General features: G+C 45.6%; 1 protein-coding gene across 2 annotated transcripts in view; it reads left to right on the top strand.

Annotated features, from left to right (window-relative positions):
- Nucleotides 1–12,381, top strand: part of IFT140 (intraflagellar transport 140) — a 98,025-nt gene that overhangs the window by 12,550 nt on the left and 73,094 nt on the right. For both annotated transcript variants that reach the window (XM_045820917.1, XM_045820918.1), the window contains exons 4-11: nucleotides 1,235–1,356; nucleotides 1,542–1,684; nucleotides 3,689–3,864; nucleotides 5,015–5,106; nucleotides 5,655–5,761; nucleotides 7,113–7,258; nucleotides 11,722–11,925; nucleotides 12,060–12,132. In XM_045820917.1, the coding sequence (XP_045676873.1) occupies nucleotides 1,235–1,356; nucleotides 1,542–1,684; nucleotides 3,689–3,864; nucleotides 5,015–5,106; nucleotides 5,655–5,761; nucleotides 7,113–7,258; nucleotides 11,722–11,925; nucleotides 12,060–12,132 (1,063 nt within the window). The remainder of the gene's footprint in view (nucleotides 1–1,234; nucleotides 1,357–1,541; nucleotides 1,685–3,688; nucleotides 3,865–5,014; nucleotides 5,107–5,654; nucleotides 5,762–7,112; nucleotides 7,259–11,721; nucleotides 11,926–12,059; nucleotides 12,133–12,381) is intronic.

The following is a 12,381-nucleotide window of genomic DNA, read 5'->3' on the forward strand; positions in this document are numbered from 1 at the left end:
GAAACTTCAGTGGTTTTAAAATTGAACATATAGTGCACCTGATACCCAGATCCTGGATTCTATTGTTTCCTCCAATACAAGGAACCAGGGCTCCTTGACAGCTGATTCTAGGATTGGAGCAGGACAGTGAGCCCAGTGAATCTGTAGTGACAGGAAGTGATGAATTAACTGCAAAATCCACAGTGATTGAGTGTGGATCTAGTCAAAAGAGCTTCCCATAGCTGAAGCTGGAAAAACTGAAGCAAAAAAGTTGTATTAGATTATAACCCAAAGTAGAAAATAAGTATCCATGGGTCCATACTGATATAAATCTATGATTGAATAAGTATTAATAAAGAAGAGGCAAATCTCCTGTGCTGAAGAATCCTAAATGATTCATGTAGATTCTCCATGCGCAAGGAGGTGAGACAGACTCCGCATCCCCTGGGGAGCTGCGGAACGGAAAGCGGGGAGAAAGGGGACCTGAGCATGGAGACGCCTTACAAACGTGACTCAGCCAGAAGGTCTGGGCCCGCATCAGAGAGACAAGCCCAGTGCATGGCATGGAGCCCTGATGTGATGTGATGAGAAGAGCACTTTATATCTTTGGTCTTCTCCCAAAACCCATAGCCCCAGTCAATGATGAGAAAAATAGACAAGTCTCAGTGGAGGGACATTCTACAAAATCCCTTAATAGACCTCAAAACGGTCAAGACCATCAAAAACAGGAGAGACTGAGACATGGTCTCAGCTGAGAGGAGCCAAAGAGACTTGATGACCAAATGTCACATGGGTCCTGATGGGACCCTGGGACAGGAAGAGGGCATTAGGGAGGAACTGAGGAAATGCAAATAAAAACTGGTTAATATAATGTACCAATATTGGCTTATTAATTCTGAGAATTGTAATATAAGATCTAATAGTAGGAGAAACTACGTGGGGGTATGAGATTTCTCAGAACTGTTTTCACAACTTTTCCATAAATCTGAATCTTTTAAAATTGAAATTTGTTTTAACAACTACAAATGCAACGGTCGTTATTTCCAGACAGTAAGGGTTGGAGGGCACAAAGAAAAGTTTCTGGCCTTCACTGAACACTTTTGAACTGTTCGTATTTTTCACAGTACACATGTAGTAGTTTTGTTTGTTTTAAAAAAAGGAATAAGCGCAAGTTCTGTTGCACAGTGTAAGTCTTGCCTCCACTTGTCACTTGATAAGAATGTGTTTCCTGCGCATGGGGTGTTGGATTTTGCAGCTCGGTGTCCTGCTCTTATGGAGGTTGGATCAAAGGGGCCGAGTACAAGGGACACCCCTGTTGAAACAGGAGTACGGAAAACACCTGACTCACTGCATCTTCCGGCTCCCCCCTCCTGGCGAGTAAGTATGAGCTTACATGGTGGCCTAGGGTTTAAATCCCTGGGGGCGGGGGTGGGCTGAGATATGGCACCTGCTGACACGGGAGGGGCCACAGCAATGAGCCACTCTCGGCACATCTGTGATGGCAGCCCCTTCCTATGAGGAGTAGCAAGAAATCTGACTTCCTCGGTCATCTTTGCTTTCAGGGACCTTGTTCAGTTGGCAAAGGCAGCTGTGAGTGGTGATGAGAAAGCCCTGGACATGTTTAACTGGAGGAAAAGTGGCTTTGGAAGTTTCTTGAAAACGGGATCTCAGGAGGGACTGTCATTCTTTGTCAGCTTGATAGATGGTGAGAAACTTAGTTTGAAATTCTAGGACCCTGAATTTTAGGAGTATCTGTCAAGGATTTTAAACAAATAGATGGTGTCTCTGCATAAAATAACAAGCTGTGTATGTGCCAGTCTTAGAGTGGCACGTTAGGCAGCTTCTGCAGTTATTTCTCCAGCATTCAAGGAACAGAGTCACTTGGTTCTGATTAGAGACAAACTGAGCCTTATCTGTGTTCGAAGGGTTTTCACGTGGAAGCTATCTGTCCGCAGTTATATCCTGACTGCTCACTGTGTGTGCAGCACATGCAAGTTGACACTCTTGAAAAGATGCCTCTGTCGCACTCCTTTTATTCAGTCTCCGTAACTGTGAAGCACCTCTTAAGTGCCAGGTACTTGGCCAAGCTCTGGGAATGGAGCATGAACAGGATGAGTGGGTTTTTCTTCCAGCCTGCAGCCACCACCCCACCTCATGGGTGGTCCACATTAAGTGCCACCTCTCTTAATTTTAACACAACTCCTCTTCAGTGTAAATAGTAGGATAGGCTGCCCCAGTGGCAGCTGATAAATGCAATATAAAGCTGAGAGGAAAATAAAGTCTTTAACATCCACAGGAGACATTCACAAGTGCGTCTTCTGTGAGAAAGAGGCCAAGGAAGTGAGCTTACACAGAGGTGATGAGGTTTGAGGAACCTGTGTCACCACGACAGGAAGAAGACAACAGATGATAGCTGGAAGGAGCTGGGGGCTTTTGAGATACTTTTCATTTCAGGGGGTAAAGAGACAGCGCTGAGGGAATTTGAGGGGGTCCCAGAAGGAACATGGAGTGGACCCCTTGCATTGGGGGTGCAAGGAGGGGAGATGCTAGTGCAAAGGCCCCTTAGGGAGGGAGTTGAAAAGATGATGTGGGGGCCCTGGCTGGATGCTCAGTTGGTTAGTGCATTGTCCCGACGTGGCAAGGTTGTAGGTTCGATTCCTGGTCAGGGCACATGTAACAATCAACCAATAAATGTATAAATCAGTGGATAACAAATCGATGTTTCTCTCTACCCCCCTAAAATCAAAAAATTAAAAAAAAAAGAAGAAGAAGAAGAGATGATGTGGGAAAGAGATGTGCGAAGGAGAAGATGTTGGCAACTGGGCAGGGGTGTGTAGTGGGTGTCAGTCCTTCCTCGCACTCGGTAGCCGTGGGCTTTGAAGGCAAATTTTCCTATACATGTGTGCCTCAGCTTCCTGGTGCAGAAAACAGACACAGTGATAGTAAGAGTAACTGCTGCCAGAGCTCACTGGAGATGTTAGTGAAGTTGATACACCTGTAAGTGCTTAACACAGAGCCTGCCACAAATATGCACTGTGTCGGTGCTCGTTATTGTTGCGGTTCGCCTCTAGAGACCTGGAGCTTTTCAGGTTATCCATTAGGAATAAGGTGAGAGGAGACCAGGAAGTGAGGAGGCTTTGGAGAGCAGCAGCAATGAATTGGATTCCTGAGAATTCACAGGAGGTCCCACCCACTGTGTTCAGAATCCTAAGGGAGGAACCAGGAGGTTGGCAAGGGGTTGGCATGCTCAAGGTGGGCAGGAGAAGGAGCGGTTCCAGGCTGCAGACGCTCTGCAGCTTAGACAGGGCAAAATGGCCAACCAACCATGCACAGAACAGTGGGGAGGGCCTGGTGGCTGCAGGAGGCCACAAATACAGCCTCAGGGTATGGGTGGTAGATGCACACCTCGTGTTAGGGGACAAAGATTCCCAAAAGGTTTTGAGGCCGAGGAGTCAGGTGGGGCATCAGTGTGAATGTTAGAATCCTCCGAGGTCAGTGGTGGTGGAGCTGGACTTGGCTGGGGCAGCAGGAATCAAGGCTGAACTAAACCAATAAGATGGTTATTTCAGAGATGGTGGTCTGCAAGGTCATGTGTAGATATATTTAAAATATTTAAAATAAGGTGTTTATTTTGAGAATGCCTCTAAGTAGATAGAAGTGGCTGCTGGTGAGGGTCAAGCTGCCCCGTGACTGTCCCCTTTACCCTCAGGGACAGTGCACTATGTGGATGAGAAAGGCAAGACCACTCAGGCGGCATCCACAAACAGCTCCATCCAAATGCTGTTCTACATCGAGAAGAGGGAGGCGCTGGTGGTGGTCACGGAGAACCTGCTGCTGTCCCTGTACTTGGTGACTCCTGAGGGTGAAGCAGAAGAAGTGATGAAGGTGGGCTGAGGGGCAGAGCTCGGGCTGGGCTTTTCTGATCTGAGTAACCACCCTTTCCAATTCCTTAGAGACTTTGTTTCGGGGCCTCTAACAGAGCTGTTTAGTACCACTGCTTACTATACAATGTTCAGTTCAAGGTGAGGGAAACTGAGAGTGAGGGAGAGTTTTCTGGTGTCAGTGGACAGACAGGATGAGAGTCAAGGCCGTGCCCTCCGTGACTGATTAGCTGGCAGCCTACATACCTGGGTGTGACAGAATGACCGCTCTCTTTGCAGTAGCCCATTCGACCTCCACAGTGGCATCATGTAGAGAGGGACATCGCCCCGCTTTCTGGCTGTGTGCAGGCAAGGCGTGGCAAGGGCTCATTTGCCATTGAGAGCCTTGGGCTTGTTTTCCCCCATGCATTCTGTCACAGATGCCCCTGAGGCACACATGCACACAGTTCCACCTAAGGGGTGGAAACGATTGGCACTGTCCTGGGGAAGCAGGTGTTTCACTGTGGCTACTGAGGCACACCCCTGTGTCTTTGAAGGTGCCTCATGGCATCAGCCCTGGGCCCTCGGCACCAGGAGGACGCCACTTGTCCTTGTGTCAGATGCTGCTCATCGCTGCCTCCTGCTAGTTTCTTGGTTTATACCAGAGGAATCCATATTCCTTGGAGAACTCTGAACTTTCCCTAAAGGTACTCTTATAGATTATGCAGTGGATTGATTCTTTGTAAATCCATGTTTGTTTGGTCATTTACATATACTCTAGAAGAGCAGTTGAAAACATGATCCCCCTGAGCCACTCACTGGCTGATGGGCTCTGGGCAGGTTTGTTCTCTCAAAACAGTGTGACACCTGCCTTGGAGGGCATAGTGGTGCCTGAACTTGTCTCAACTTGGTGCACACTACCTGGCATGTCCTGGGTAGCTGCTATTATTAGCCATTTAATAATGGTTAATAATATGCAAGAGTAATTGTCAGCTTTGGCTTGTGCATCCTGGGAAACTAGGGGTGCCTTTCCAGGTGTCCATATTCACCCTGCACTTCCTCCATTGGTGAGTCTCCAGGAAGTCACTGCAGACCAGAGATTCCAGACTCACAAGCAGAGACACAAAGTCTTGGCAAAGCAACATGTTTCTTGTGGGTTATTTTTCATCTTACAGGTAAAGTTAAGTGGGAAAACAGGTCACCGGGCAGACATCGCTTTGATTGACGGCAGCCTTCTGGTGACCTCCATTGGGGAAGCAGCCCTCAGGTGAGATTTGATACCCCAGTGACTGCATGATCAAAAATCAGTTTTAAATTCTGAATAATTTTCACACATTGAACACAGCCATGCAACAGCTCCAAGATCAAAGAACAGAACATATTAGAAACCCCAGGCATCCCTGCTCCTCACGCCAGGGTGGAACTGTCCTGATGTCTGCCTGTGGCTTCCCTTTGCCTACTTTTTGTGAGCTTTGGTATAGACAGAATCATGTGTTCTGTTCTCTTGCCTCTCACTGCTGTGGCTCCCTGTGATGTAGGGGGTTCTCCTGGGTGCAGGTGGTTGCAGTTCCTTTGTTCTCACTGTGACCTGATGTCACACACGGACCCTCTTTTATTAATAGCTGCTCCCTTTGACTATGAACAGGGCACCAAGTAGTGGAAATGTAATAATGGCCTGCTTTTCATATCAGAATCCAAAGAGCCATGACTTATTGCTGATTTTTGCAGTTCAGTCTGCAAGTTGGACAAGCCCCTCGGAGCCAAGGGCAGGATGTTGACACAGTCCCCTAGTGGCCCTTCTTCTTTCTCTTGTAGATTCTGGGATTTAGAACAAGGAGAGAATTATGTACTGAGTCCAGAAGAGAAGTTTGGTTTCGAAAAAGGAGAGAATATAAACTGTGTTTCTTACTGTAAAATCAAAGGTGAGATTTCTTGGGCTGGCAAAAGGGAGAAAGAGAACCACCCCGCAGCTTTGCTCTCTTGGCTACAAAATGATGATGGTGGCTATTCAAAGACTGTTAACTCAGTTATAACTACGTCAAGTTATTTGGATAAAGTCAGTCAAGACAGAAAGTAACAGTAAAGATTTTTACCCCACATGAAGGTCAAGAGTTTGGTCAAAAGTGTGGCCACCATGTCTGTATGCAGAGAGAATCTCTATTCTCTCCCAAAACCCCAAGGAAAAGTGTGGGGAAATTTAGAAATGTACAGGTCTGTCTAAAAGGCATCTGGACATGTAATACGAAAAATAGAGACCTTTATTGAAGACAATGTAAGAAACACTGTACATAGGACAATGACACCACAGTCCCCTTTAAAGTAGGCACCTTGAGACCTCACACAATTCTCCCAATCGCCATCAGCTGCCCCATCATATTTTACTGAATCTCATCAATGATCTGAAATCTCTTTCCTTTCAAAGGTGATTTTAGTTTGGGGAAAAGCCAGAAGTCTCAGGGCGTCAAATCTGGGCTGTAGGGGGCCTGAGTCACCTAGGTGATTTGATGTTTTACAAAAAACCTCTACATGAGACATGATGCATGAGTGGGCACATTGTCATGAAGAAGCTGCCAATCACCAGTTGCCCATAGCTGCCACCTTCTGAATCATCCAAATAGTTTCCACAGAATGTTCAAGATTCACACAAAATTGGATGCAGATTCATTGTTTTACTCGCTCAGACATATTGAATGCAATGGCCACACAGTACACATGCTCACTCAAGAGTGTCTACCGCCCCCACTGGCTAGTACAGTGAAGTTAGCATTGTTGATGCATGCTCACTCCATTCCACTCTCCTTGGCTGCCAGGTTACATCGATGTCCCGCAAACCGTTCTCATTATGTTTATAATGGCTGGACTTCTTCTAGACAGACCTAGTATATGCATATTTGTAAATGTACATGTGTATGTGTATATGTCTATGCACATAGAGAAGACAGAATAGGAAATGAGCCAGAGTGGCATTTATTTTGTGCCTGCTGCAAGCTAAGTGCTATTCTAGCATTGAAGAAGCAGATTGAACAGGCAGATAGGTCTGCTCTCATAGAGAAGGAGAACCAGCACCAACACCCCCACCAACAACATGTGCGCATGTGCACACGGACACACTGTGTTGCCAGGTGTTCCTTCAGAGGAAGATGAGGACTGGAGAGTTGCTGGGTGGAGGGCTGATGGACTGGTATTTCAGAGAGGATGGCAGTCAGAGAAGGGAGCATGCTACTATTCTTATCCCTTTTCAAGTCAATAACTGAATGCTGATTTTACCTGTAGGTCTTCTGGCAGCGGGTACCAGTAAAGGGCGAGTAGCCATGTGGAGAAAAGTGCCGGGCCCCCACAGCAGCCGAGGAGTGGAGGGCAAAGACAGGTGGATCCTTCAAACCCCTACTGAGCTTGAAGGAAACATCACCCAGATAAAGGTACAACTCAGCCAGGGCATCAGTTGTAGTCATTTAGTGCACTGCAAAAGTGGAGGAAGTAATTGGCTTTGAACCCATTTTTTTAAGTTATTTAACCTAAAAGGCTATATAAAAATGAAGGCCTTTTGGAGTTCAGAATTATAGTAAATAAGGGATTGTAGATCTGTAGTAATCTACGCATTTTCTATTTTCTCTATCTACCCATCCCTTTATCTCTAACTTTCATCTAATGTTAAAAACAGCTTTATTGGGCCCTGGCTGATGTGGCTCAGTGGATTGAGTGCCGTCCTGCAAACTAAAGGGTCTCTGGTTCGATTCCCAGTCAGGGCACATGCCTGGGTTGCAGGCCAGGTCCCCAGCAGGGGGTACGTGAGAGGCAACCATACACTGATGTTTCTCTTCCTCTTTCTCCCTCCCTTCTCCTCTCTCTAAAAATAAATAAATAAAATCTTTAAACAAAATAAAATAAAAATAAAAACAGCTTTATTGGGATATATAACATAGCAAATGGTTTTTAGTATATTCACAGTTTTGCAACTATCACAATAAATTTTAGGACGGCTTCATCACCCCAGAAAGAAATCGCATACCCATTAGCAGTCACTCTCCATTTCCCCTCCCCCAGCCCTATGCACTCACTAACCCACTTCCTGTCTTTATGGGTTTGTCTTTATGGATTCTGGACACTTCAATGGAATCACACACAGTATGCATGAATATGAGAGTTCTTTCACTGAGCACTATGTTTTCAGGTTTCACCCATGTTGTAGCGTGAGTCTATATTCCATTCCTGTTTATGGCTGAGTAGTTGTCCACCATCTGAATAGATCACGTTTTGTTTTCCCTTCACCCACTGAGGGACATTCAGGTGGCGTCTGCTTTTGGACTGTGATGGATAATGCTGCTTGAACATCGGTGTGCAAGTTGTTTTAATTTCTGCTGGGCACTTGGTTCTTTTTGACTTATAATTTCTGTCTTTTTATTGATAGTCTCTGTTGGGTGAGACATCGTATCACACCTTCCTTTACTTCTTCAAGTCTGGTTTCTTCTAGTTCTTTGGATATATTTCTAATGGCTACACTAGAGTCTTTAAGTCCAACATCCAGGCCCTTTGTTGGCAGTTTCTGTTGCCTGCCATTTTCCTTGTTGTAAGTCATATTCTTCTGTTTTGTACTTAATTTTTTGTTTCAAACTAGACATTTTAGTTGAAATACTGTGTCAGCTCTTGGACACTGACCCTGCTGTTCCACTCACCTCCATGGCTTATTGCTGTTGCTTGCCTGTATGTTTAGTGAGTGGCTGGATGGACCATTGTAGTGACACCTCTTTCCCCTCTGGTGTGATGCCTCTGACATTGCTCTTCAGAGCGACCAGCCTGGGGCATGTGCACAGTTAACCCCCCCAGACACTAGCAGTTTTAGAGGGCTCTCCTTGACCTTTTTCCCTGATCTCAATGGCTTTCCAGTCAGGTCCTGTTAAATTTGGGAAGACTTGGTCTTTGACTTCTGTGTCTGAGGTTTCTTCTTATCCCTTGCTCCTCTCCTCCTAGGTGTCTCTCCCTGGTGCTCTCTGGTAAGCTGTCTGGCCTGCTGCTGAGTTTGCTATTCTCATGAAGCTACCAGCCTCCTCTAAATGCTTACCACCAAAACATGTCCACTGTCTTCAGGAGTGTCCTTAGGCTTGAATGTACCCGCATTATGGTTTGAAGTCACTTCTTTTGGGGAGTGCTTCAGAGCTCTCTGATCTTATGGACAGCCTTTCCCTTGGGAAAAAAATCTTAGCTCTTCAGAGGATGGGATTGGGGACAGTGGCCAGGTTCTCTCAAATGATACCCTGTTTTATGAGCATGGAGCTGGGTGCAGTAGCCTCTGGTCTTCTCTGATTGCCTCTCGCAGCATGGAGTCTGCCCTGTGAGCAAGCTGGGGCAGGGGCATGGGGGCCCAGTCTTCTCAGACTACCACGCCTGTGAGCAGGGGCTGGCAGAAGGAGGGAGCCCTTGCCTGTCTAACCCACTCACCTGGAATTCGCCTCTAGAATGCAGAGCCAGGGAATGAGCAGTGCTGGCGCCCGGCCCCTCCAGGGGCAGCTGTAGCCCTCAGCTGGAAGCTGGAGGAGAGGAAGCCCCATCTTGTCCCCACAGGTGGAGCTGCAGTTAGGCTGAGCTGGAGGACTGCAGCGGGGGCAAAGTAGCTCGGGTGCCACAGACAGCTCTTCTTGCCAGAATTCGTAGACTTTCTCAAATCAATATTTCTTCATTTGCTTTATGCCCAATTTCCAGAGGATTAGTAGATATTGTTTTCATAATTTTTACCAGTTATGCCTGTTATGTCCTCTGGCTCATCACCCTGCTGTCCTGGGAGTTGTCTCTCAGATCTGCTCTTTGTTAATCTTTTACATTACAATTTACTTAACCCTATACAACTCTAGAAAGTAAAACTTGAATAGTAAATAGTTTAGGAACACCTTATAGCAATTTGGGGACTTACTTTAAGGTCCTCCTCTCAGGCCACATACAAAAATAGTGTTAACAAGTTAAATATTTTATAAATTAGGACAGAATAACTGGCTGAAAATAGCATAGAATATTATCAGATCTGTAGAGAAAATATAACTTTCTCAGATTTGAAGTCATAAAAGTAGTAATAATCTTTGCAAAGCAAAGATTAATAAAGTTGAGCACATAAAAACTTACTGCAAACTGGACAGTGGAGAGCAAGACTAGAACTGAAAGAAGACCTGAGTTCTGAAACGCTGCCCTTCCCCATTCTCCGTGGTAATTGTTTTTGTTTTTTAGTATGAAGTTGACATGCAACCCTTTTGTTGTTTTTGCTTTTCTGTGGGAGGAGGGTATCTTTACACAGCTATTTTTTAAATTTATGGATTATCTTTGGTAATATCTTAGAATAAACGGCATGAAGAAAACTGATGTTTATAAGAAAAATATTAAGTAGGCTTTCCCTGGAGCACGCCCACACCTTTCTTCCCTCTCAGACGTGCACCTTTACTCTTCTCGCCTGAACTCTAAGGGTCTCCATGAGACCTGTAACCCGGGGGCCATGGGCAGTGGGAGCTCATCCCAGGCTGAGCCACTGAACCTGCCCCCAAGGCCCCCTTTTCTCTGACTTTTCAGTGAGCTAACAACGGCCCACCTTGCCTCACTTCTGTCACTTGACTTTTATTTCTCAGTGCGTCAACACAGCCTGGCGTGGCTCACTTCTTTCCTGTAACATTCGTAGGGAGCCAAAGCAGAGCACCGCCTCGGCTCTCTCCTCGTGCTTCTTCTATCCTAAGCCCTTCCTCTGTTTTACTGTCCCCGGCTTTAATAAACATACTCTTAGAATCAAACAAGAAAAAGAAAAATATCAAGAACTTTAGTGGAAAAAATGATGGAGATAATTTACCTAACGACCTCAGAGTAGCTAGTAGAGTACATGAAAAACACATGTAGCCTCACTGGTAATGAAAGAAATGCCATTTAAGATAGTAGTGCGAGCTGTACTAACTTCCCTAGAGGTGATGAAGAAAGCTGAGTAAATGTGAGATGTATCATGTTCCTCAAAGAGAAGCCTCAGCTCTGTAAAGGTGTCATTTCTTCCCAAATAAATCTATGAATTACATTTGCATACAGTGAAAATAATGACTTTTTTTCCTGGGAGAATTCAACACAGTAATTCTTAACTCATCTGGGAGAGCAGGTGGCCAAGAAAATAATGTATAAATAATCATGACATTTCCGCATACTATTCTAGAATATATCTCAACTAAAGCAATTAAAGTAGTGGTTACTCAGGAGTGGGTGAATATATCAGTGGAATAGAGAAGGAAATTCAGGCACAGATTCGTATAGAATTGGAAGTTTAATATGACATTATGAATGTGTCATTTCATATCACCAGAGGAAAGCTGAATAATTCAATCCCTTTGTTAACTTTACTATGAATTTTTAAAAAGAAATATCCCTAAATGTAGGTGTTCAGTAAGTCAGAATAGACACGAGCCAGAGCAGCCGCATAGGTATTACCCACTGCATCACAACTCTGAGTGTCAGTCTTTCAAAATTGTTTATGAAGTATACATTTTACACTTACAAAATTTTTAAAACAATTTTTTAAAAGACATTATTTATTTACTCTTAGAGAGAGGGGAAAGGAGGGAGAATGAAAGGGAGAGAAACATTGATGTGTGGAGAAATCTGTCAGCTGCCTCTCTCACATGGCCCCAGCTGGGGACTGGGGCCACAACCCAGGCATGTGCCCTGACCAGGAATTGAACTGGCGACCTTTCAGTTTGCAGGGCAATGCCCAATCAACTGAGCTACACTGGTCAAGGCTCAAAATAATTTAACAAGAAGAAATAGCCCTTGGAAATTGTTTATGAATCCTTATGTATATAATGTTTTCCTGACTGTATGTCTTCTTCTTTGTTAATACTTTTGGTTCTTTCTCTCCAACATGGAAATGCAGTGGGGCTCCAGGAAGAACCTTCTGGCAGTGAACAACCTCAGCTCTGTGGTGATCCTCAGCGAGCAGGCCATGTCATCGCACTTCCACCAGCAGGTGGCCGTGGTGCAGACTTCCCCGAGCTTACTCAGCGTGTCCTTCCTGTCCACGGGGATGACATACAACCTGCGCACAGACATGCACATCAGCGGGGTGTTCGCCACCAAGGTAACTGAGGGAGACCCATGGGGTCAGTTGGGGGCCTTTAATGTAGACAAAAGACCTGGTCAGTTGCAGGCTCATTCAGGTTGGTAAGGAGCCCAGGTTACAGGTTGCTTTTTAATTTCCATAATTCTTTTTAGGATGCTGTTGCCGTCTGGAATGGAAAACAGGTGGTGGTCTTTGAGCCTTCTGGAACCACGTTACGAAATGCAGGTAGAAGTCTCGGTCCTTCCTCCCCCCAGCAGAAGGGACTCATAGCACCCTGCTGTGTTTTCTTACCATCTAACGGGAGGGTGTGCTCGTACTGTGGTGTGGGTAGAGGGCTGGCACAGGGCAGTGGGGACCCTCATATCAGCTCTCATGCCTGTGCCTGTGTTTCTAGAGTCAGTGCTGCAGCTCTGGCCCTGAGCTGCCAGAGCATCTCAGGCCTGCTGGGCCTCACGCTATCAAAGCCAGTCAAGG

Source organism: Phyllostomus hastatus, unplaced genomic scaffold (assembly GCF_019186645.2).
Source record: "Phyllostomus hastatus isolate PE091 unplaced genomic scaffold, TTU_PhHast_1.1 phas_scaffold_442, whole genome shotgun sequence".
Taxonomy (NCBI): Eukaryota; Metazoa; Chordata; class Mammalia; order Chiroptera; family Phyllostomidae; genus Phyllostomus; species Phyllostomus hastatus.